This window comes from Lepisosteus oculatus, chromosome 6 (assembly GCF_040954835.1).
Source record: "Lepisosteus oculatus isolate fLepOcu1 chromosome 6, fLepOcu1.hap2, whole genome shotgun sequence".
In the NCBI taxonomy this organism is placed as follows: Eukaryota; Metazoa; Chordata; class Actinopteri; order Semionotiformes; family Lepisosteidae; genus Lepisosteus; species Lepisosteus oculatus.
Window position 1 is genome coordinate 19,826,242 of NC_090701.1, and position 27,369 is coordinate 19,853,610.

The 27,369-nt window shown below is 36.2% G+C and overlaps 1 protein-coding gene across 3 annotated transcripts in view; it reads left to right on the top strand.

The window, feature by feature from the left end:
• myripa (myosin VIIA and Rab interacting protein a) overlaps positions 1-27,369 on the top strand; it is a 139,043-nt gene that overhangs the window by 72,234 nt on the left and 39,440 nt on the right. For all 3 annotated transcript variants that reach the window (XM_015354547.2, XM_015354549.2, XM_015354550.2), the window contains 2 exons: positions 9,128-9,264; positions 24,405-24,485. In XM_015354547.2, the coding sequence (XP_015210033.2) occupies positions 9,128-9,264; positions 24,405-24,485 (218 nt within the window). The remainder of the gene's footprint in view (positions 1-9,127; positions 9,265-24,404; positions 24,486-27,369) is intronic.

The window sequence follows — 27,369 nt, forward strand, 5'->3', positions numbered from 1 at the left end:
AATGCAGAAATAATTGTAATATTAGTCACAGTTATAGAAACATTTCTTCTTTATGCCCTATGGCACATTATTGTTGTTTTTCCCACAGCATGTGCCGACATCTGCTGGAAATATGAAGTATCACCAATCAAAATGGCCAAAATAAACTTTTTGATCAAAGTGGTTCATTTCTCTTTGTTTTGTTTTTACTCATTGCAATATTGAGTAGTCAGAGGTAAAGCAAATTACAAATGTCACCATTATGGACAAAAAATATTGTGCAGTTAAGAATAATTAGTAAATTTTAAATATTATACTGTATCTTGGGAGCATTTGGTATTTTATGCAAAATAAAATTAATAATAATAACAACAATAATAAATAATAAACCTTATTTATATAGTGCTTTAAAAGTACCTTCTCAAAGCGCTTTACAATGACAGAAAAAATAACAAGTAGAAGAGATAATAATTAAAAACAAGAGTTTAGAATGCAGATGAAGACTTAGAACTGATTAAGTAAAAGTCTTTCTTAAGATGAAGATTTTGAGTCTATATTTGAAAGTACTCAGTCCAGAGTCACAGGTTACGAGGCTGGGAGCCAGCAGATATTAAGTCATATAGGTACTGAGGTGCCAAGCTTTGAAAAGCCTTACAGGTGAGCAATTTTGATGGATTTTGATGTTGACATGAAACCTGATAGTGCTAAATCTCCAGTACAGGAGTAATATGATCACTTAATCATGACCTGCTCAGGATTCTAACTGCTGAGTTCTAGACATACTGAAGTTTGTTCAGTGTGTATTTAGATAGCCCAGTAAGTAGGGCATTGCAGTAAAAGATAAATGTGTTGATCAGCTTTTCAGATACAGTCAGACAATATACAGTAGGATGTAGTCTCGTGATATTCCTCAGATGGAAGAATGATGTTTCTCAATATTTTGCTCATGTGGGTTAAACATCAAGCTTGGATCAAATATCACCCCAAAGTTCTTTGATTTAGATTGAAATTCAAGTACAATGCCATCCACATACTGTATTAGGTTACTGCGTTCAAGTACAATGCACAATTGATGAGTGTTGATAAGAAGCATGACTTTAGTCTTATTGCAGTTTAAATGAAGGAATTATTTATGTCAGAGATGCAATTTGTATGTACAGAACAAGCCACTTCAATGCCAGGTTTAGTATGGATATAGATTAGAGCATAGTTTTGAGCATCATATGCATAGAAATGATCATTCAGACCACATGATCAGAATCATCATTTGCGTCAGGTCATAAGGGTAGCAATACATAACTACATTTGTATGAACCAAGATCTCCACTGGTGCTATGCACCCCATAGGTTTGTGCATAGTCCCCATACAGACTATGCACAAACCAGTGTCCCTGTGATCATTGTTTCCTACCTGCTAAAGCTATCTCACCTGCTATTTGAAAAGCTTTCTTTACAGACAGTCAGATCTGCTGCTCCGACAATTAACCTTTCTTTTTCGGAGCAATATTCTCCAGTTCCACATGACTAGCCTTCAACCGCACACAGTCCCATTTAACTTTGCCACCCAGTCAGGTTGTTCAAGCTTACCCTCCCCAATCAGTAACTGACTCAAAAGATTAGAAATTGTCTGCAACTCTGCTACAATACGTTAAAGTAGTCTGCATCTGCACATCACTAGACTAGAGAGGATTCCCAGAGACATTTATGAGCTCTGCTGCTCCAGTATGAGACACTGCTCTTTTTCCAGAATATACTACAGTATCATGCTTCAGACCTCTGTATTTTGCCAAAGACCACGCTAATCAGACTGGGTGAATTCAGCCTTCTCATTTACAGCACCACTTCTGTGGAAATCCTTGCCTAAATTCTAATTCACCTAAAGGCAGTGTGGCTGCTGATCTTTTCAAAACTTGCTTTCAGATTGATCTATTCACTAAGTCTTGTAATATGTGTTATCAGTAATTGCTTTTACTCTTGTATTCACTAAATTCACTAATTGAGATGCCTTCATCCCTGCTTTCTTTTTGTGTGCATCTTGTGTCTTAAAGTATGTGTGCCATTTTTTACAGTACTTTGAGTTTCTGACTATTATAAGAACAGCTCTTTTAGGTACAGTACTGTACAGTATATTACTATAGTTCCAGGTTTTTCAGTATTTGATAATGAAATCCCAGTGAATGTTTTTGTATAAAAGTAATATTTAAAATTACAATACAAATGATCTGAATTCAATTTAATTATTTGTAAGATTTATCAAATTGATTATTCTTGTTTTGCTTACAAGCACAAGAAGCAATAATGTTGTCTTACATTTTTATATTACATGTACTGCAGGAAGGTAAATTACCTCAAAACTAAATTTATTCTTTATTTTACACACACATTTTAAGTCTTAATAAGACCACAAAAGGAGTACATGACGACCCTTAATATTGCAGATTGTGCATGAAATGGATAATTGTACTGGATTCATCAAAACAAAATGTCAGTTGCAATATATAGTTTGGATAATAAAAGAAATACCATTGAAGTCTTGAAAGGCAAAATAATTATTTGATCTTGCTTAAAGTGCTTCCAGATAGGAGTCATTTAAATTCATTATAAGATTTAGAAAGTAAATTATAGTGTCTTTGGCAAGGAGATTTAATGTGGAAGAGTCATTGGAAGCTTTTAATTTATGCTGCATATTTTATTTAAATCTCATTTAGATTTACAAATTGATAACTGCTTGCCTTGTGAATTCCAGTGTTATTTTTCATTTTGATAGAGGAAATACAGTAGCTAGTCCCTGGCTTCTTTCATCTATCATTTGTAGTAATACAGTATACAGTATACAGTAAAACTCATTAGTTATTAGTTCATATGTACATTTGTATATTGTAAGAAGTAGTCTACATGGCATCAGAATGTCATAGAGCTCTCTCTGAATAATTGTTAGCCATAAGGTTTGAGGAGTTTATCATTTGTAATTTTCTTAACAATTCTACATACTTTTAAGCATAATCAACCTTTCTTGATCAAAGAAAGAAAAAAATACATACAGTACTGTATGTGATAAAATAATGAAAATAAAAAGAATCTACAGTAGTTTTTTTGGAAAAACATACAACCATCTGTTCCTGCTTGGAGCGAGTTAGTGTGCTATTTCAAGCATGTTTCAGTCCAATCTGTAAACCTCCTTGTTGTAACAGCAGAATATATAAACTATGGTGGAATAAAGCAAAAACAATTTACAGAATTATTTTTTCTTTCCTGGAAACTGCAGGGATTCTTTTCACATTATGGTGATATGACTTGTGTGAGAGTACTTGTGAAAGTCCCGCTTATAAGTGAGTTAACGGTGCTAGCTAAGGAGAAAGTGTAGAAAAAAGCTTAAAGTGGCAAAACAAATGATAAACATAATTACCATAATTGACAGTCCAAAATCCACTGCAGTATTTATGTAATACTTTAAAGGTTCTGTCTTTTGATGAGCCAGATACTGAAGATATTTTATTTTGTATTATGAAATGTTTGGGATACTTTGTCTTACTGTCCATGTCAAGATGAGCCAACAAAAGGGCAATAAGTGAAGTCCCAGGACTTGATCAATGTAATGTCATATACTGTAGTAAGATCTCCTTTGGTCATTAAAAGTGGAAATTGTCGGAACTAGATGTACTGTACCTGCACAGACCATTACACATGGAGCACCTTGGACAATTAGTGTATTGTTCAAGGATACTCGACATTGATCAGAGTGATCTATACAAATCCATAAAACACCATTACTAGAAAAGGCTGACTTTTAGTTGAGTCTACCTGAGTTGATTTAGTCCAAACTGCAACATATGAAGGAATTATTCCATTGTTAGGTGGAGCATATAGGAATCTAGTTCTTCTCTGTGTGTATTTTTCCTTGCTTTTCACCAGGCTAGTATTAATCAGGTTAAGCCATCTCATCACCTGTGACCAGTTATCACTTTCATGAGAAATGTGATTTAGTGATTGGGCAACTGTCAAAGTCACAAAGTGAATGATGGTCTGTCATGGATGATCAATTTATCAAAAAGGTGACATAATGAATATCCAAAAACTGTAGACTGTACTGTATTAAAAACAGTTTATGTATAGTTACAGTATGGTTAGGAAAATATAAAAAAGTGTTTCCTATAGACTTTTTATGCTGCAGTATATTGGAGAATCGATTGATAATATAAGACTGTGATTAGGTTGCTTGTTACACCTCATATTGCTTAATATGCAAAGTTGATGCATAACGCCCTACATGTTTGTTTTGTATTCGTGAATGAAGGGGCAGAAAGGGCATTTACATTTTTTATTAATGTTAGCCAATTTAAAATGCATCTAAAATAATTTCATAATGATATGCTTGTTGTCTGTAACAGCGCTGTTCTGTTTCTAATATAATATAGGATGTATGATTATAATTTCAATTTGAATTAATGTGAATTAATGCAATATAAATAGATTAAATGATCTAGATTCTGGTATGGATGGTAGAAAAGTCATATTCTATCAAATTAGGAGGATTGGCAAACACCATAGAGGCAGCAAATGAAATTCACAAATATTTACACAAAACCCATGACTGGGCAACTACCTAGCGGATCATGTTTAATAACAAGATCATGGTATTGCATGCAGATAATAAAAAGCATAAACTATGAATACAGAATGGGAAACATTGAGTTTGAAGAGGCCACTTATGAAAAAGACCTAGGTGTTTATGTTGAAACATTATTTACAGTACATCTTCCAGCCCATGTGGGGAACCAATTAAAAAGGTAAGCAAAACGTTAGGCTATTTAGTTAAAGGTGTAAAATCGAAATCATAAAACGTATTACAAATGCACTAGTAAGGTCCATTTAGAATATTTACTATTTTGGTCGCTGTGTTCTAGACACATTCAAGATATTCCTGCTCTGGAATACGTCCATAGAAAAGCAGCTAGAGTACATACAGTACATTCTGGGACTGTTAATGTCCTATACTGATATGCTGAAAGAACTGAACCCTTTTAATGTCGAACAAAGAGAACAAGGGGTGCCTTATACAAGTATTCAAAAACTTCAAAGTCATTGACAATGTTTACCCATTCAGATATCTTCTGAATAAATAACAGAATACAAACCAAAGGGCAAAAGTGGAGAGTGAATTTAAATGCTAGAACATGAAGTTCCTCTTTACCCTAATGATTGTGAGAGTATGGAACAAGCTACCCAGCCATATTATTGAAGTTGACACCCTGGTTTCTTTTAAGAAGGTACTAATTACTAAATGGCTTAGATGGGCTAAATGCCCTATTTTCATTTGTAAGCTTTCTTATTTTTTGTATGTTATGTACAGTAGCTCTAACACAAGTTCGCTTGAAGAGATTAATAAGACCACCTGAGAGCATTTTTTAGGCTCTCAGTCAATATTACTTAGGCAATGTCAAATTCTAAGTTATTCTTTTATTCTCCAATTTACACATTTGCACATTTTGCCGTTCTGTGAAAGAAGAAGATTCTACTGCTGCTCACTTCCATTTTGTTCTCCAGCCTTTGCATTAGCAGAACTTGTTGTATATTGTATTCCTTTTTGAAATGTGAATTCAGACCAGGCTTCCATGGAATATTCCCTCTGCATAGTTACAGTATGTCTTGGGTTTTCAGAAAAACACTGGCCTTCTTTCAGTTTTTGAAATTTCATGGGTCAAGGCATTTCCAGTAGGCCTTAACTATTGTACAAAATGATGCAAATGAGTACTCTAACCAACAGTATTGTTCATACCAGATAAGGTTAAAAAATCTATTTTAGATGCCAAATATTTATGAAGGACGTCTTTTAATGTACAGGGCACCATGATCAGTTATCTGAAAAATTGCCTAATCTACAGGTCCAGGTGGGTGTCTTGAAGAGTCCATCATAGTCTATACTGTCAAGATATGAGTTCTATTACTTTTCCTTAATTTCAGTATTTGACTGGGGCAGTACTACCAAATGAGTCAATAGTTTTTACTGAATGGACTGGATGGACTGTCACTGATTTTTTGTGGCCTTTCTTGTGGTATTGCAAACCAATTCATAATAAATCTATGCTGAAAACCCACACGTGACAAATATAGATCCCTCAGTTTTGTTTTTTCATTCTGTTATGTTGTTTATTTCCAATCTTTTGTGAAGTATGTTATGAGATTATGCTAATCTTCTACGGTACTTACTGCACAGTGCTCCGTTTCACAGTTTTGTTCTGTAAAAAAGACTGCCATAAATAATGTTGAAGCTCATGCTGAGAAACGCCAACTTGCCATTTCAATTCAAATGCACAGATCAATGAAAGAACCATGTCTAACGTCGTCCAAATAATAAAAATAAAATCTTTTGGCTTTTTTCTCTGAGAGAGTTGGCTATGGTGGAGGGGGAGACAAATGCTGTGGTAGTTTATGTATATTAACCTCAAGCACAGCCCCTGCCATGAAGCAGCAAAATATTCATATGAAATCCCCAAAATAATTAATCTGTTGCATTTATTAAAAATTCTTTAGTTTTAAGAGAGGACCCACTTCATCCACCACCACCTGGGTGACATGCAGCATTCATTATGTACAGAAGCAGACACTAGCAAAAAGAGTGAGAAATTGTCTCACCAGTTGCATTAATGGGGAACTTTAATTCCCCATTAATTACTTATTTAATTAATTAGAAACGCCATATTTTAAGAGCAAGAGTGCAACTTAGCCAAGGAATTTTTAATTACCAACTAAACTGCACCTCAGGTGAACCTCTCAGCTGAAGAATGGCACCGGGTAAATTAATTAGCGATGTTTAATGTTGGAAGGAATAAATGTAATACATGGTCCTCTCATTATTTGAATTCATAGGTTTTATAAATCAAGCGAATTCATTTCACTTCTTAAGATAACATTTTATGCTGATCATTTAAATCTTTATACATGAAAATCATCTCAGATTTGTACACAAATGCCAAAGTTAATTATTTAAGCTAATGAGAAACTACTGTGTATATATACAGTATATACAGGTTTTTATTTTCTCATTTTGTTTTGGATGTAACAATCCCATTGTAATAGTAACATAAAAACAGTTATAATTAAATGACTGCATACTTTTATTGTGAACTTCTTTCATTTACTTATTCTAGATTCAAAGCTCAATACATAGTGATGACTTTCATTTGAAAACGCTATGGTACACAGATAAGCACTATGCAGTTGTCACAGATGTCGGAAAGGACGAACCGTGGAATGGCAGGAGAGCGAAAAGACCCTATGCGTAGCGGCGAGACAGGGGATAGCCTGGGCTCAGCTGTTCAGGGAGTGCCGTATAGAAACCTATGCCCTCAGGTAGCGGACGTGAGGAGACCTGGTGCTAGGCGGGTCTCAGGACATCCGAACGTCAACGCTGAGCGAAGGCGGAATGAAAGACCTGGAAATATATAGCCCCAGAGAGAGAGAAACACTGGAAGGACAGCAAAGAACCGGAAATGAGAGACAGGACAGAGAAGGAGCGCCCTCTGAATGCAGTGACAACAGTGGCATGTACTATATGTCATTCACTAACAGCAGATGGTTTTGTTTTTAATTAAATTAAGACCCTTCTACGTAATATCACTCCTATTTTCCCCCATCACCTGCAGCAAACAAGCTCCTTTTGCATTTGCAAATATTTTTTTTTAATAAAGCTCACTGGAGAGGTGCAATAACACTTTAAAATAAAATACTAAACTAATAAAATGTCAGCTTTATTTTTTTATTGCTCGCTTTCAACATCTAACCCCTTTCTAAATGTATAGGCAATGTGTAAAACAAGCACGGTAATTAAAACAACCTCCAAAAAGGATGCAGATACAAGAAAATTCAGGGGTACATGGTATTTTCTTAGTGTAACGCACTATAAGATTTTTTTTTTCAGATTTTAAAAATGAATGTCCACTAATTCATAGAATACAAACCTTGCATATGATAGCAGTGTAAAGCTATGAAAACAATCAGTAGAACTAAATTAGCATCAGCTGTGAGCCAGTGAAGGTGTAGAGAGGAGGGAGACAAGAGACCAGAGGAGGGAAAGATCAGTGTGATGGAGCAAAGAGTGGAAACATGACTCTTGAACAGTATCCAAGCAACAGGATACATCATGGATACTTCCAGAGGAGCATGTCAGGTAGAGGGGTATCATGTATGGGTATAGCAGGGCTGCTAGGGAATGAGATGTGCAGCAATCAGGGATGAGCTACAGAGATTGCAGACCTGAGGCAAGAAGCTGTTCAAGAAGTGGTTTATTCAGCCATTTGAGTGCAAAGTTTTGGACTAGAAGTGGAGTAGAATGAGTAGAGTAGGAAGGATGAGTGTTTCAAATAATGAGGCAACAACATGTTCAGTAAAAAATAAATAATTCGTTTTAATGATCAGACTAGAATTTTGATATCTATATACTGGTATAGTGCTGTATGCATACTGTATAGTATTTGCAGTACTGTATATCAGTGGCTCTCAATGTTAATGTTAGTTAAAGGAGCCTTTTACTTGAAATTAAAAGGGATTCTGTTCAGGTGTTTAGAGTTTATTTTAACAGCTGAGTTAACAGATCTCCACACTTCTATAAATATACACTTTGGTTTTGAGAAAGGCGCTTTCATGGATAAAGATTGCAGACTGCAGGTTTCTTTGCCTTAGGTTTTACTTCAGTGCTTGCACAGTAGTGAGCAGATGTCCTAAATAAAATACTCACTCAATGTTGGACTTCTGTTTTCTTATGATGTAAAAAAAAAAAACAGAGGTACATTACTGAGCACTCCCATAGGAAATATTTTTTTAGAAAAAATATAACCGAATTGTATGGGTGAGAATGTAGTCTAATTTTCCAAATAAACAGGACTGAACTTTTTTTTTCAACAAAACTGCCGAATATTTAATAAGATCCACTGTATTGTTCACCCAAATATTGTATAGTTGTTTTACGGAGTCATTTGTCATTTTTCTATGTAAATGATGTGTGGGAATGTTGAGGGGAAATAAGACTTCACATTTCTAATTTGGTCTTGAACTCTTAATTATCAGTATTCTGAAATTCTCTTTTTTATTATTTTGGTTGGACTTTTAAAAGGTTTATTTGACTCACGGCTTATGTCTTCTTTCTTTCTAGGCTTCTAAGGACCCAGTCTCTGGAATGGTACTACAATAACGTTAAAAGCCGATTCAAGAGATTTGGCAGCGCCAAGGTTTTAAAGACCCTGTACAGAAAGCACCTTGCAGAAAGAGGAACTCTTTCAGATGTTACAGGTATATACATTAGTTTATTTCACTTTTATCCAAGATGATGTTTCGAGGTTATGTATAATATTGATAACTAAAATGCAAACCATAAATTTCCTGTAGTATTTGGTTTATTAGTGTCCACTTTTCAGTTTTCAAACCCAGTTGCAGTGTTTTCTACTGTACTCCTCTGAAGGACATTTTGTATTGAAATCATACCATCAATGCCTTCATGTTTTGGTGGTCCTTTAAATTTTTGGTGAGGATGGTGATCACCTCTTTGATATAATTATTTTCTGATTTTTTAGCACCTTAGAAACAACAATCAATCTCAGGAATCAACAGATCCTGCAGTATTTAATGAGATTATCTTAGCCTGTTCATTGTTCAGCCTGGGTATGCGGTACATGTTTCCAGTTCTTTACATAAACTCTCTTTTGTTTAAAAGGATAAGCCCATACCCCATTGCTTCAACTCTTGCACAGATAAATATAATCCTGAAGATGAATCAATGTAATTCACTTGAAATATCAACAGACACAGTTAAATCAATCCCACAGAAAGCTTAATGCAAATAGCAATGATAATCCAAATTAGTGCAGCTAATTTTCATATTAATTCTAATCTTTGTATTTTATTGATTTATAGGAATGAAAAAATTCTTTGTTCACAGTGAGTTCAAGATGTAACTTTGAAATTTGTATTCACTTGTTTGATAACAGTCTTCCTAAAGGGATTGAGTGGTATTCCTTGTAGTTTTATAGCTATTCATGGGAAATTCAACCTTTCATATGTCTTTTTCCTGTATTGAAAAATTAACATGGGTTTTTGATTCTGCCTTACCACGTAATCCCACTTTAACATCCACCCACCTTCTAAATGTTTCCTCCGATTCAGTCTTGCAAGTGAGCTGGATCCTGTCCCGGCAAGCAATGGGGACACCCTGGAAGGGATTTCAGTCCATTGCAAGGCACACACAGACGCACATACAGTACACATGCAAACACACGCGAGGGCCAATTTGTCCAGAAGCCAGTTAACCTACCAGTATGTCTTTGCACTGTGGGGGAAACTGGAGCTCCCGGAGGAAACCTTCCTAAGTAGTCATTGTACACTAAATTATTAGAAAATATTAAAGGTAACAAGTACATGCTGTGTTCCAATTAGAATTCGAACCCACAACCTTCTAATGCAAACCACTTTAAATGGATGACATACTGTATTACAACCATTATGCACATACTGTAGCAGGTAAGGAAAGCCGAGCAACTGCTTTACCAAATGAATTAAGGAAAACTATAGGAAAGCCAGATTGTAAAAACCCAGAGTGGAATTTAAACAGGGCATTAGGCAGGCTCTCATACTCCTGTGAACAGTGTCAAGGAACAAGGAAGTGTCCCCAGTCTCCATATGAACCATTTTTTGGGGGGGAAACACTGTTCCACCTGCCTCCTGCTGGTCTAAACCATTTGCAAATGAAAACTGTTTTTTTTTTTCCTGAAGGTCTCCCTTCCCTGTACTGAACAAACACATCATAGGCTACATTTTGATCTTTAAAGGAAGTCACTTGACATTGAAACAATCAATAATCAGTATCAATGTCTTTGGGGGGTAGAAAAATTGTCTCCAAAATACCTTTAAATCAGCTTTATAGAAAAAAGAATGTTACTGTTCTCTCTTGTCCAGGCTGTCCCTCCAAATTCCTAAAAATCTGCCATGATACCTTCACCACAGTACTTTAGACACTTTCCTCTTTAGCTGGTATTTATTTGACAATGAGGTTCATATCACTGTCATGCTGCAGGGAAAAGTTACAACTACAGTACATGGTATCTATTCAGGAGTGGTTCTTTGCAATAGGGAAGGTCTTGTTTAAATAACTTGCAAGTATAATTAAAACAATTCCAGAATTCCACAAAGTATTTGTTAAGCTCCCTCATATAAATAAGGTATGTAGAATCTGTAAACAGTGATTCAGCTTTAAATGTCACCCTTTCTAAATAGGGCAGATCATAATCATAATTCCATCATATATAAGGGGATCCATTTTTTACTTGCTTTCTGATTTATACCAACAAGCTGGATTCTGTCATACTGCCGAGTTTGAAGATTATCCAAGAAAGGGGGAGTGGCAATAAAATACCAATACATGCAAGATACAAGAGCAACTTGTATACCAATAGATATAGTACAAAAGATAAATATTCAGTCCTATATTACAAAATAAAACTTTGAGGTGGATCTACTGTTTACTGTATGTCTTTCGGCTGCTCTGTAACAAGTCTCTCTCTACTTCCAGTATACCTTGTATCCTGCTTGCTACAGTAAGTCTTTTTTGCTGTGGATGCATTTTTTTCTAACATTTCTTTTTATTATTCAAGACAGAACGAAGCTGCAGTAAGCAATGTGTATAACATAAAAAAGATTGTCTGGCCTGAGGATATGGCTCAGTGCTTGTGGCATGTGTCTCATGAGACAGACCTAAAATATTTAACAAAATATAGTTTTATCGAACTGGTATGATATTTGTATTTATTTAGATTCTTATATTGTCACTCCATTTCATATAAAAGGCTTTACCTTTTTATGGTATGACTCCAGGAATGCATACTGTAGGACAAAAATATTTCATTGAATATTCATGTTGTTTATTATTTGACAACATAAACCTTTATTGTGTAAGATGCAGAGTGATTTTGGATGAGAGTTTGGATGGGAAAGTCATATCTGAAACTGGTACATATGGTAAATTTATTTAAAAGGCTGAAAAACTACAGTCCACAGTTATATGGCTAGAACTCCAAGCCTCCAAATTGTTACTTGTAATTTGTATTCCTTTCATTCATATATCAACATTATCTTTTGTCCTTATCGTGGGAACAAGTCATGCTTTCATTCAATTCTTTAGGTTGCTTATAGACTTCCTCTCCATGCTTTGTTATTTTTTGTGCATTTAGTTTTGTCAGTTTTCTTGACAATAATCAGGTATTTTGGCCTTTTTATGCTTTCAGGTATCTTGAAACTTAAGAAAGGTAAGGTTTTGCTTAATGTTCAGTGTTATTCATAAAACAATATGCATCAGCCAATAGATTACTCTGTTTGGGAGTTTCCAGGAAGCACCACACAGCTGGCTGTTCTCTGTTGGCTCATGATTAACTGTAAGCACTTGACAAATCCTCAGACAATCCGTATAAGAGGCCTCTGTCACCACTCAGGCACTTGCACATGCATGACTTTCTCAGTAAGGGCTCTATCTGTCCTTTAACAAAGAGGAGTACTTTGAACACACTGTTCTGTGGCTATTTGACTCCTGAGGAAAAAAGGTCCATACGAGCTGATGTCTTTACCTTTTGCAAGCTGCTAATATTTGAACAATGATTGTTTGTTCAAACCTTCATTGGAAAATTAGAATAATAAAATGGAAAATCATTACTTAATAACAGTAATGTTTGTGTGTAAGGTTCTGCTGATTTTTTCATTATTTGTAGTCATTATACCAGAAGCCAGTAACATTTTAGGAGCTATGAATTAACCTATAATGAGCAAATTGTGCCTAAACTCCATGCTTGAAATGGGCTGTTTTATGATGGTATTATATGCCATACAAGCACAATATACATATACAGTACCTCATATACTTGCCAGCACCTTGTAACTCATAGCAATAATAGTATTTTAATACCAAATCAAAATACAGCTTTGCTATTAAATATAAACAAAAAGAAAAGATTTCTTCTTGCTGCAGTTATGATGTACTCCCTTTTTCCAGATCAACTCAACTGTCTCAGTTTTGCTGTGTCAGTCCATGTCCAAAAACCCACTTGTATTCAAGGGATCTGTTGACTTTTAGATTTCCATTCTGTGCACCTGTAAATTGACATTTGCAAAATGTTTCTAATGTTAGGACCACAGCTGAAGGGAGTTGATGCTTTAATGAGCTACAGATGTGGAAAGTGCTACTTAAACAGTCTGTCTGACTCATCTGACAGGAAATGTTTTATAAATTGCATGGTTCTCTCTCTTGTGTTGACCCCCCTCATCCTACCCCTACCCATCACGAGTGGAGTATGAGTGTATGGGTATCTAGCCACCCCAAGCTACTGAGGTGCAAGTTTGTGTTCGAAGTAGGTTATGGCATCTAGGATGCTGTTGAGGGAATGAACTAAACGTTTTTACTTAAATATGAATTATATCTTGTTGGCTATATATTACTGTACTTATATTTTGCTAACTCTGTCTCAGGATGTCTTGTCTCAAAAGATAATACAGCACGTTATGCATAGCTGGCATAGTTCTCAGGGAAATGACCGAGTGACCTCTCCTGGAACAAATGGTCTATTCAGCAGAAGGGGCTGCTTGTCACGCAAGCCAGCAATAAAGAAAATATATGTACTGGTCAGCTTTCTAGAATGACCATATATAGCCACAATGCAAGCAGAGATTAATGTGGAACTATATCTTGTATCGTTTGTTTCACTGTATGAAAGAGCACTGTAAACGTTGTCTTTTGAGTCTTGCGTACAAGAGCAAGACTCCCATATGCATACTGTATGAAATAAAGAAGACTTTCAACACACAAACTCTCAGCTGATGCCCTTTGTTTGGCACAACACTGTCAACTCATAAATGCCACAGATGTGGCAAAATATAGCAGGAAGGAGGCCACACTGTCCTCCAGGGCTCTGGGAGAGAGATCAATGTATGCAGACATGTGGTGAGCCTTTAAGGGTTTTGTGAATTTACTGGCAAAAAAACTGGAGTCTTCACAGGGATTATCAACACACACAATACACTTATTGATACATAAACAATGCGTACATAAAAGCTTTCTAGATATCAACCCTATAGCAAATAATGCAGATGAGATACATAAAAATGATAGATGTTTAGTCTGCCATTGGTTACACTAACTTCCTGCTCAGTTCCATTCACATAATCAATATTCAGGCGCTCATACGTAACTACTACTTAAATTAATTAAATTAATATCGACATGTTAATATAACAATTTTATTCTCAAGAGGGTGAATATTGGCTTTCACTCATCCACAGCCATAGAGTCGTAGCTCTCGCACAGAAGTATAGGGGAACTGTCAGAATCCTATCTTTACATACAAGCTCACCCTCTAACTCGACACTTCAGGAAAAAGTTAAGTTGAAAAGTTTAGACAACAAGTGTGGCAGGCATATGGTTCTGTTTTCAGATAGCCAGGCTGGTTCAGCGGAGTGATTGGGGACGCAGTTAGAAGTGCAGCTTCACATTTTACCTAGGTAAAATATGGTTGGTCAAGAAGTTACCAGGTGGAATGGGTTCCCACATCTTGCAGGACTGTGATTAGTTGATGTGTTGATATGACATTTTAATTTCAGGATTATTTCCAGATGTGCTTTGTCCCTCTGTTAGACATTTAAGCTCCATTTTAAAGGAGTATTGACAATGGTTCTGGACTGTCCTGGGAAAGATGCTTATCCAAAAGATAAACTCATCTTCCTCACTTGGTCACATGTAAAGACCAATAGGCCATCCTGTGGCTGAGACCACAGACACAAGGTCCCCTTTTTGGCTACATTCCTGTGACAGGCAACAGGCTATTTGGTCCAAGCACACAAAGATTCTTAGAATGACTTAATATAATTGGACACAAGACAGAGGTTGCTGGCAGATGCAATGTGAGTGTAATACTTTTAAAAGAAAGGAAGTCATGAGTGAGTTGTTTAATAAGATAATAAGAAAATATGTAAGAAAACACAAACAGAAGTACAGTGAAAACAACAGTAATTGAGAAGTGAGTTAAGGAGAGTCCAGAGACCACGTACAGAGCAAGGCTACAGCAACCTCATCCAGTGAGGTGGGGCCAGCTTCTGTTGCATAATAGTATAAAAGACTCAAAGCCTCATAGCATTTGCAGTTCACATTAAGCCATGTTCTGATCAGTCTTGAAGACCTGATTTCAGCTAAGTTATCTTAACCTTATTTTATTGATTACTTGCTGTCCTAAGAATTCCCTAAAATATAGATATCCTGTATTGTGGAATCCTCAGACTTAAAACATCCTCTTCTAGGAAGGGAGGTTTAGTTCTCAGTCATATTGCTGTTTAAACTTGTATAGAGTTGTTTTTGCCTAATGTTGTGTGTCATATACAGTGGAATGTGTTGTTTATTCTAAAATGTCTGTCCCATTTATTGCTTTTCCACCAGGACTGTGCCAGAGATTATAAAGAGTTCACGTGCCCCGTTTTACATAACTCCCAGGTTTATTTCAATACATTCTGTTCCTGATGGATAACTGTAAATGCTTCTGCTTTTGGCATATTCCCTACATCAAGGATGATCTCTATCATAGTTGGCTTATGGGTCACAAAGTGACTCAGGAGTTGGACCTCCCCAACTATCTCTCCCCAGATTAACAAATGTCTACAAACTGGTAGATTGTCCTGTGGTCAGGGTCCCTTTCCATTACTTTCTTATCTTAGCTTCTAGAACAAGACATACAGTATCTCCTTAATGCATTCTTGCCTTACCTCATTTTGGACAGTTGATCCATCTCTGAATCATTGCAGATGATAGTGGCGGTCATTTGACCATATCTTTGAAATTTGAGGCATTTTGTAGAAAAGCCATATCTGGTACTCTACAGTGTTTCATTATCAACTGAGATCCTCTTTTATCCTGACACTTTCTGTTATCTGGAGAAATAGAGTTAATATCCATTGTTCAGCAAATGGTCTCAAATTATACTAAAATTCTGACATACTTCTTCAGTAAGAGGAAGGAGATGGTATATAAAAATGTATGTACAATTGTAGCGGTAAATTAGTAATTCTTGACATGTTTGTAAACAATACCAAAACAGAAGGAATGTCAAACATGGTACTAGCTGCAAAGGATATTAAAAAAGATTTGGACTAAATTCAAAAGTGGGCAAAGGCACAGAAGATAACGTTAATATTGGCAAGTGCATCGTGTTACATGCAGGTAGTATAATCATAAGATGTGAAACAAGTTACTTGAAAAAGTATATTTAAAACTGAGAATAGAAGCCAATGAACTACTAAAAGAACTACTAGAAGAAAATAGATAGGCTGAATGCCCAGACTTTTTTCTAACTTGTTTGTGTTAATATTCACTTATATATACTCTTACATACAAAAAACATTTTTACTATGAAGTCTTGCTTTGATTCTTTCAATTGTATTTCAAACAGCATCTTCAATGGATTTAATGGATTGCTAGGTAACACCAACTCCAGTATGTTTTGCTCAGTGTTATGTCTGCCCAATCAGGAGATGAAAGATATTTTATCATTAATTGGGCAGATGAAAAATGTTGTTCATTGATGCGTTGTAGTGAGATTAAAATAAACACCCAAATTATTCCTTACTCACATTTCAGTATAATTACAAATGTTAATGTTTCTAAAATGAAGCAAATCGTCAAATGTTGCTCATGTCCATTAATATCCATTAAGTGGCACTGTGCTGCAATGTTATAGTTTACAGAGATCCGGTGTGAAGCACGGATAACATTTATCCCAAGCGTAAGTAAGTAAAAAGCATAGAATGCAGTGCCCTTAATGGTTTAATAAATAAATTAAGAAAATAAAAGAAGAAAGAGATTGTGTATTACAATTATTATAAAAGAGCAGGATCTAGATAAAGAAAAAATAATTTCCTGAAAGGGAAAGAGATAGATAGGGATACTGTAGCGGTACTTAAAATTAATATTTTTTTTATTACAGCAGCAAAAGTACAGGATAAAGTTAGGAATGAAGTAAAAAGTATCTGAGAAAATAATGGACAATAACAGGGAAATAAATGAATAAACTATGAAAAGAATATTTCTGTCAGGTGTTTTCTAATTTAATCAGGAAATCAACAAGGTGCTTTGGAGTAAAGATTAATAAAGTTCTATACTAAATAGTATTAGTGTATAAAAGATAAAAATAGAATTTAAAACTAGAGTAAAGACCCGGCAGAAGACTTTTAATGTAGACAATTGCAGAGAATTACTACACATTGCAAGTAGCAAAAGAGTATAGATGTAAAATTCACTAATCCAAATTGGGAATCTCCATGTTACAGAAAAGGGCATTGCTATTTTGCAATCAAAGAGAACAACAACCAGATAAATTCCCAGGCTTAAATCAATGCCCTGTAATGACAGTAAAATCAACCTTTTTAGTACCGAACAGAAAATACTGTGAGGCAGCGTGATGCAAAACGTTTACATTTTTGAAAGAAACAGTCAACATCAACACAATGAACTTCTTCAGTCTCTCCAGAGGACACAAGTGGAAATTATGTGAAGGTGCTTTTAAAACTGGGAACAGGAGATACAGTACGTCTAAGCAGAAAAGGTTATGGGAACATACAGCAAGTTAAACGGCCCTGTTGTTGAAGCCAATACCCTGGCTTCTTTCAAGAAACAACCACAGATGGATCAATTAGATGATAGCAATGGCATCCTCCTTCTTGTAACAGTTGTTATGTTCTCAGGCACATGATATAATACATGGGAACAAGTAAAGGTTGATTTAATGCTGAATTTGTTCCTTTGCAGCCTACGCATGCTGATCCAGCTAGTTGTACCTACTTGATGTAATGCATATTTAATAAATAATATATAATAATATAAATAGGATATTATTATAAATCAAACCCCTATAATGTATTTTCCAAATTTAGAAAAACATCTGTATCAATGTCTGTGCTTTTCATAAAACATTCATGCTACTGTATATGTAAAGTTTGGCAGATACAGGGTGAGGCTGAGGCTTGTGTTGCTTGGGTTATTTAAATTTCATGGTTTCTTTCATGCCTGCAGCACGCCAAATGATAATCTGCTGTAGAACCCTCAATCGTAGCCAAGAGTAAAGCTGAGAGTAATGCTGTGTGCTGTACTGTATATTTCTGTTATTTGCAGCAGACAAACGGATCATCTTCTATAGAATAAAATCCATCCTCTTCAGTCTACGGGGTGTGCGCTCCATTCAATCTGATGACATCCGAGCTAGGCAGCATCAGCGCTCACTTCTCCAGGGATACCTTAATGCAGCTGAAGTTAAAGAGCGTCACACTGGTGCCATGACTCGGATTTTCAAGATCCGCTAAAATCAGATACCACATTCCATGAGAGCTTTCCCCGAGCAAGATCATTGTGTTCTCATCAAACATCAGTAGCTCTGTATCCTTACTGTTTACTGTTTATTGGGCTATAAGATATTTAATACATATACTGTACGTATTTACAGTATTTTTATAATTATATTTGGTTATCCATCTGTCTCATTTGAGTCTACCAAAAAAGACAGTGAGGTTAATGTTGTAAATTTGGGTAGGGCATACAGATTCAGTTTTTGTTTCTCTCGTTCTAATTATAGAACAGGGCAAAGATGGTGTGAACCTATGCTTTTAAGATTGAAACAGACCCAGCAATTGGATCACACCCAGTTGCAAACATTTTGCCACGGCCATACCTGGTACTGTTTAGGAAAGTACAGTGTGGTGTGCTTTAGTGGGGCAAGATGGGCAGATGGGCAGATGGGCAACAGATGGGTCAGCAGAGAGACAGTGCCATTATTTACCAGCTGAACATAAGGTGCTCTGACCAAGTAGTGAAAATACCCAAAACATAAGAAATGAATCAATCAGCTGCCAGATAATTTATCTCTTTCTGATCCATCTGGTCATTCATTTGGATTTTATAGAGCCACCAAGTTTCAGAGGTGACAATACAGACAAACATGGTGTCTAACTGGAAAGAGCTATTTAGAAACAGCATCAAAAAGAAAAGATTAAAAATTGAGGGCCAGTCTGACAAGGATGTATTGAGATTTACAGACTGAGTGCAAGCCATTGTGAAGACATGAAGTTGTAGTACCGATGTCATCAGCCAGATGCCATCTACCATTTAGCTTACTGCAGCAGCGCTTCAGTACATCCTTTTATTCTATTGTCTACACCAGTCCTCTGCACAATACATGAGAATGCATTTGAGTACTGGCTCAATTCAAACCTACAGCAACGGAGACCAGTCGAGGGAAATAGTCAAATGCCTGACAACCTGCCTGATAGTCATGATGACAAGAATCTGCTTCCAAATGATTAAGAAAACCAAAATCATGCATCAGAATTTCCTACTACCAGTAAAGTTCTTACTGGTACAACAGCTGAGCAGAGACAATTGAGACGATGCATGATGTAGAGCAAGACTCAATTGCCCCTGATGTTTCTGAGGTTTTGAAAATATTCTTTTCAAGATGGCTCCTCTGGAGTAGTGAAAAGGAACAGGTTTATCCATGAAATGTTGGGGAAAGAGATGTTTCTTTAGTGCTAGCCATCCCATCCCCTTCTGAAGATATTCTGAAAGGTTATCTCAACACAGGATATCTCTGAAAAGGTATCTCTGCAACAGGGTTCTGACTGTTGTAGATGTTGTAATAATATCCCTTACCAAACTAATGTGAAGGCTGCTAGGCTTAGCCCTCTGCTAATAACATAGTCAGTCCTGGAATTGTATCTGAATCTGTTGCTTCCCGTCTGCCCCAGAAAACTACTACACTATACTTTACGAATACTACAGGGTGCTGCAGTGTAGTTTGTATGGTATGTTCCAGCAGATACTATCTTAATCCTTTCTAAATTGACTACTTTCTAAATTAGGTCTGACTAGTGTTTTGTACAATCTTAAGATTACTTCCTTTGATTTAAGCTCTACAGTTTTTACTATAGCCTTGTATTGATTGTCATTTTAATAATTAATAGTGAATATACAGTTTTTCTAACTGACCTGTTATACCTAAATATAGATGTGTTTGTCTTATGCCTCAAGCAATAAACTTGAAATGTGAATACCCATACCCCAGTGCTTCCATATCTATTTCATCGCATAGTGCTTCCCTTGAGCTTCGTCTCATTTCTTCAAATTACTGTTTTCTAAACTTGCAAACCATTACTCTTGAAAGCACAAATGGGTTTTCAAATTCGCATAGGACTGAACACCATTTTATAGCTCGTAAAAAAAAAAAACCTTTAAACATTCTGGATGAAATCCAACAGCTGGAATTGTTCTCTGGAAGCTGCTGCAAAATGCAGTTACAGCTTAAAGTAGTTAGGTTAATGCACTGAAGAAGATTAAGGAACATAAAGGGCTCCAAAAGATTGAAGAACTGGCAATTTTAAAATTAAGTTTCTTGATACAGCATAACCTTTATTGTCGGAGAAACCTGACAGAGAATCTGGTTCTAGATGGTGAAAGAAAATAAAATAAAGTAACCTGTCCTAGTAGCACCACATAACAAGCAATTGTTTTTCCACTCCTGGACCTGAAAACAGTCAACCAAGACTTAGAAGCTCAAAGGCAGCACCTCACACAACACCACCTGAAATTCAGACTACGGACTTAACATCCAATGCTGGCATTGCACCAGAATTACAAAAAAAGGATGAGGCTGTTGAACCATCAACAGGAACACTGTATCTGAGATATACATCAAAGGCCCAAATATGACAAACGTATGTACAGTATCCCTGGAGAAGAGGTGGCTGACGCCATACATAGAGCTGATAAGCTCCACCAAAAACAGGTGTTTTGTGAACTGTAGAGGGGACTGATGACCTGTATTTAAGAAGCAGCTTTCCATTGTAACAGACATTCTCTGTGCACGCTTAACTGCACATTAGTCTTCTGCGTTGTGTTCTTATTCGGACATCTGTTAGACCAATGTGAAAAATGAACAACCGGTCGACAATCTTGATCTGGCAATTCTTTGATGAAGCCGTCTGTATAATAACAAAAAGAAACGTGACACTGTAGACATGTAGAAAGCTTTTCATCTACAGTACATCATCAACTGCTTGGAAAAAGAAGAATGTAGGATCAAAGTGAATTTTCGCAGGAATCCCACCTGTGCCATGTAGAGGCGACACCTTCAAATGTTAATGTGTAAAAAACAACATGTGACGATGACAGGACATGGTGTGATGAAGAAAGTTTCAGATTTCTCAGCCTCTGGAAATATTTTGTGACGGATGGATTACGTCAAATTGAGGTTGGCATTAGTCATTTTGTAAAAAGTATCCAAAGAGAACTTCAGAAACATTTAGAATGGAAGGGGGTTTCATCAGAATGAACAAGGAAGTTGTGCAGGAACTAAAGTCAAAATGGAATAACAAAACATCAAAGGACAAAGGTAATTAAGTGTTTATACCTAAATGCTAGGAGAGTATAAGAAACAAAATGCATGTCATCAGCGGTGTCTCATTAGCAGGTGATAAGGTGATGTGACTGTCAAAGAAACATGACTCCACCAGGTACAAATAACAACATTAGCAGATACATAGTGTATTCATCACATTGGAACATACTGCAAGAACACAAAAAGTTAATGATAGAAAAATCCATTCAGCCCATCACTGTAACCCATGTCCTAGACACTGAGCCTTAAACCTAGTTTGAAAGATCCCAGCATCCACTTAAACAATGTGATTTTGATAAGAATTGTTTTTTACTTTCTATGTAAATCTGATTGATTTTGTAAAGCTTCAGGTAATTTCTTTGTGTTCTGTTCTTTGTAATTGATTTGAAAGTATTATTGGGTCAGCCTTATTCCCTTATGAATTCTGAATTAGCTGTCTTTTCTCAAGACTGAAAAACTGGTGTTCCTTCTATCGTCAGATCTCTTCTTCTTCAATCCCAGAATGAATTTTTTTCCTCATTTATGTACTTTCTTTAAAACAGTGTCAGCTTATTGAGAACGCTGTGAATGCTGGGGATTTTCCTGGCAGGAATGTTTAATCAGTGCTTCATCCATCTCAGTATGCTCTGTTTCGCATATGGTAATTAAGTAGTGGAGGATCAATAAATCTGGTTGTCAGCTGGCAACAATGGTGGCATCTTTATTCAACATCATTGCTAAACACAATTGCGCATTAACACATGAGATATTCCCCTTCTTTCTGGCAAAACGTGGAGGAGTGGTAGCGCATACACAGTATTACTCACATTTTGAGTAAACAAACATCAATTTAATCCCTTAAACTCTCTGTTCACTAATGCTCATTGCTGTAGATCAAAGAACTAAAATCAAGACTCTCTACCTCAACATCATACACTTGCTCACTATCTACTAGACCTGATCAAGAATGTGAGGCCAGCTAAGTCACCATCAGTTTTAATCAAATAACATTCCTGATCCTAATGTTACACTTCAAATGAAGGAGTATCTCTGTGGTCCAAGAGCAATATGGCTATCCTTGCATACCATACTGTTTGAATATTGGTGTTTGAGATTGGCACTAACATATAAAACGGTACCTGTTTTGAAAGCCTCCATGTGACCCATATCTCTGTCCAATGATGCGATATTGCCAACACAAAATATGTGTCCTGAATCTGGGGCTGTGTTCCTAAAGGTATTTAGCATATTTATTTATATTAATATACAATATGCTGTTGATGCTGCATGTTGTATTAATGGAACTTTGGGTTATAGGAAAATGAAACTGACAGTGCCTTGCTTTATCTATTCCAGCAGATGAGAGAGTTATGGCTGAGTTATGGTTTCTGATAAACTAGCAGGTTTTTTTTTTAACTGGTCATTCAGTTCTTCTGTTTTGGCATCTTGTACAGTGGTCTCCACCTAATGGTAGTTCAGGTAAAATGGTTTAGGATATACTGAGTAGGCATGTTCAGCACCTACTGTACCTTCTGTTCCTAGCCAACCGCACTGGCCTCTTAGGCCACCCCTTAGTATAAGTCTGGCTTAGTACCAGACTTCTGATTGGTTAGTAATTGCAGAAATCCCACTAAGCAGTCTGTATCTTGACCTGAGGCTCTGTAAACTACAGTACTTCTCTGGAGATGTACTGAGCCAGCCATCTGTGTGCCCTCATTGTTTGCTAAAAGTTGAAAGTTACAGAATAATAAATGGCTGTATCATAGCTCATACTTGTATAAGTAATGCACCTCCAGTACACAATTATATTAAATTATAAAAATGCTTTATGGAGACTTTAGAGTGAGGAGTTGTATATATTACCACAAGTGCTGTTAGTGGAAGCCTTTGTTATTTTTTCTTTCAATACACTAATTTTTCATTAATACTGTATCTATCCTACAGAAATATAATAGAAAGGCTTGTGGTTCATATATGTTTTCAGATTGTTTAATCCCTTTTCTTAACATATTTCATTAAAAAAATTCTTAGGATTCAAAATGTGCTATTGGATGTGCTGACGTGTTAGTCGTCCCTATTCAGCTTTTAATCAAGATATTTTTTTTTACTTTGTACAGTAACAACTGATGTGTTTTACTCAGAGATCAGTAATTTGGTCATTCATAGCCAGTCGTACCTGTCCTGTAGTTGTCAGTTTCCTTAGTGTATGACACATATGGAAAAGTAAAACAAATGTTTTTAACAATTACCAGTTGCTGGCTCAAAACATATTTCTGAGAGAAACCCCATCCCCTCAAGATTATTGTCTGTAGCTAAACTACAAACTTGTTTGTCTGTTATTGCTGAGTGTGGTGCTGATGAAGTACTGTATTTCACAAAAATATCTGAAATACTAATAAATATATACTGTACACTGATGTCTACTAGTAGGAAACTACTCTCAAAAATGTCAGGATTTTGTTGTTTGTAATCAATCTGACAGGGAAGGACAATCGATGTTAGGAACCCTGCCTTCCTACAGATGAACATGTGATCCAGGCAGCTACAGTAATTATTAGGTTTATGACATTGTCCTGGTAATACAGTACTGGAGTGTTGCATTCTCCTTGACCACAACAGGTTCTGTTTCACAGACTGGATGTCTGCACAGTCATATACCCAGACAGTCACATGAATATTCAAATGGACATCTTACAAACACCTTGGTGGTATCATTAAAATATTCACAGAGGTGTCTCCTGCAGCATCTTCAGCTATCAATTTGGTGCAACATGAATAAGCTTTCAATAGTAAATGGCACTAAATCTCTGTCTTTTCCATGCCACATGAGCATGTTATGACCAATTGAACAGCACATGAAATGAAAAAGAATATGAAAATATAGGTATAGATTGGTATTACTATACTGCAGTACTGTATATTATTTATTGTATAACACATATATATGTATAGTTATCAATAACGATTTCTCTCTTTTCCCTTTCTGTGCAGATGGTAGCATTCACGAAGGCAGCTTTGAAAATGAGGGAAGCATCTGTGGCAGTGACTCAACTTTCTACAGGCAAAGCGAAGGTATGAATATTGAATTGTATCCCACTATTGTTTAGAGTGCCATTACCGATAATCCATTGAATTCTGGTGGGATATGCCAGTATTATTCTTGAGAACCAGAGTGGAATCATAGATAAAGTAATTGCAATAGAGTAGGTGTCTCTTAGAAGATGTTGGGAAGAATTTTATTCTTTTTTGTATTTTCATTTTCTTTCAATTTTCTGTGCAAGTTGTGTCAGTCAGAATGCTCAACCATAGCATGTCCATAACATTAGTTTCAAGCCATCACTGTCAATAAGGTGCTGTTCTACAGTAGCTGCCAAGTTCAGCACTGCCTAGGTGCCGTGTCTGCTCTGAACCTCCTTGTGACAGTGGTCCAATCCCAGCAGAGGACAAACAGGAAGAGCAGAACTACATCATGTACTGTACAGCTCATGGGACAACATATTGACAAAATGTATAATTGTATTATATATAAGTTATAAATGTGTAGGTTAAAAATCTTACGGATAAAAGTATTTTACATTATTTTAATAAACACATTTTTGTTTAAAAAAGTAAAAGCAGGTGTGTCACACAATAAATGGACTTCTTTTGTTTAAAATAGTAGCTCCTTTAACATTAGTCAGGGGCTACAACAACAAACAACAACAAACATGCAACAACAGGTGGTTTGCTGCTGGATCAGGACATATAGTGCCCATGCCTATATACCCTGCAATACTTGTATATCCCCATTTGCACATGGAAGTCAATCAACGGTGTATGCAACAGGGGTTTGATTTCTGCAGGGATCAGCAGGAGCTGGAATTGAAGAGTGTCCAGCTTCTTCGGCACAGCAAAAAACTAAAGTCCTGTTGGTCAGAACCTTTGTGCATCATGAAAAGGCTGCAAGCTGCCATATACACAATTGGATCAAATGACACACAAGCTGCCCAGTACCAGATTTCCCATTAGGCACTGTGCCTACTAGGGTCTACAAAAGTTTTAGGGTCTGTGAAGGAGGGAAACACTAGTGACTAACGTAAAATGAGCTGAAACAACATGCTTGCGATCAACTCTAGGTGCTCCAAATCAATAATCATACGCTATCTAGCGGCTGTTCTAGAAACTAGGAGTATCGAAGTGATGGTCGCTTGACTCGCTCCATCAATAACGTGGTCTAGCATTTGAATAGGTTAAAAGTGCATGTAATTTAGTTGGCATTTACCCCTCTTTTGACATATTTCATATTGAAAGTGCCTAGGGCCTACAAACACCAAAATCTGGCCCTGAAGCTGCCTGTGTATCATCTTGGAATATCTGCTCTATGCTCTTGGCAGCCCCCAATGGAGCTGTATCAAGGCCTCAAGGCCAGCTTGTTACTTTGGGAGTTCAGTGCCCGCACAAGAGGGTGAAACATCTTTTGTGGCTTAAGGAATATAGTATGTGCCTGCTCAGCAGTTGTCATATTGGTTAGTTAAGATAGAGTGTAATAAAATAACAACAGTGACATCAGTCTTGAAATTACTAGCTAGTCAAGCTGTGTGGGTGTAACCTGCTTGTAGTGCTATTGTCACCCTGTCTTGAATAAAAAGACACACAATGCATCTTTTGTGTGTATACAGTAAAAAAAACCTTTTGATTCCTTACTCTAACATAAGGTTTCAGCTTCCATGCCTAGTCATTAAATAGTTTGACCTTTACACTGCTTTGCATTTTTCAATGTTTTGTTTATTTTACAATGTAGAAAAACATAAATGATTTAGATGTGTCAAATGCCTTTGTGAGATTGTGCATAAATGATTAAGTGCTGCTTAAATCAAAAACCTAAATTGCTGGCATGGGACTGAGCTGAACGTGGAAAGCTTTTAGCTTGTTTAGTAAATGAAAAAGTGTATTTTCATGTTGTTCTTACTTATATTTTGTATTTGTATACGCACAAATAAAATGTGGGTAAGGTTTGCTTTTTCATTTTTAAATATGGATGGATCTATAGAAACAGAAATGTTTTGTTTTTTGTTTTTTTTCTAAATCTGCTAAATCTGCACCAAAGGTTTAAACGTGAAAATACTGTATATGTTTTTCTTATACGGTATAGTTAAATATTACAACTGTCATTTTTGTGTCATTACATATATTTCTATATTGTTACAAATGGGGTGTTAGGACAATGAAGAATAAAAGGAACTGAATGAGCGACTAAACTAAAACAATCAATTGCTAAAATAATCGTAACTCCCAACTTATAAGAATTTTTCCAAGAATATACCCAACTGGTTGATACTGTATAATTAGAGGCATGTGAACTTTCCTTCTGTTAAGTTCTGGTGGAAAGAATAATAATTGTGGTATATTTGAACAAATATTTATTAACAATGACAGTGACACAATACACTACACAGCATCAACATACAAAACATAAGTAAATGTATTTACAAGTTAGCAAACAAGGCATTTCAGAGATCTACAGTATGTCTGGACTACCCAGAAAACCCCAGACTGCTTCCACGTACAGTATTTGACTCTTAAATAATGCCTACAAAGGCAAAGGAAGAGATAAGCTGCCATCAACCTATGATTAAATTGCTCTCTCTAACCTAGATGCCACAAAATAAATGTGAGCCTGTCTCCCTGTCCTAAAATGCACCCAGTAAGCAGGAGAGGCAGTATTAAACTGAGCTATTCTTCACTCAAGAGCTCCAAGTTCCCCCTAAAAGCTACAGAATAGCAAGCTCACTTGGCAAGATTCAAATACTTACAGTACCACCAATCGGGTTTTTATTGAATGATCATGAAGAAGGGACTTTCGCCTGGCACAAGCTTCAAGTCCCGTCTGTTTCTGTCTTCTCTCTCGTGTAGTTTGACCTTCTTTTTCCTCCCCTCTTTTCTCTCTTGAGCTGATCTTACTGTATATGGTATGTTT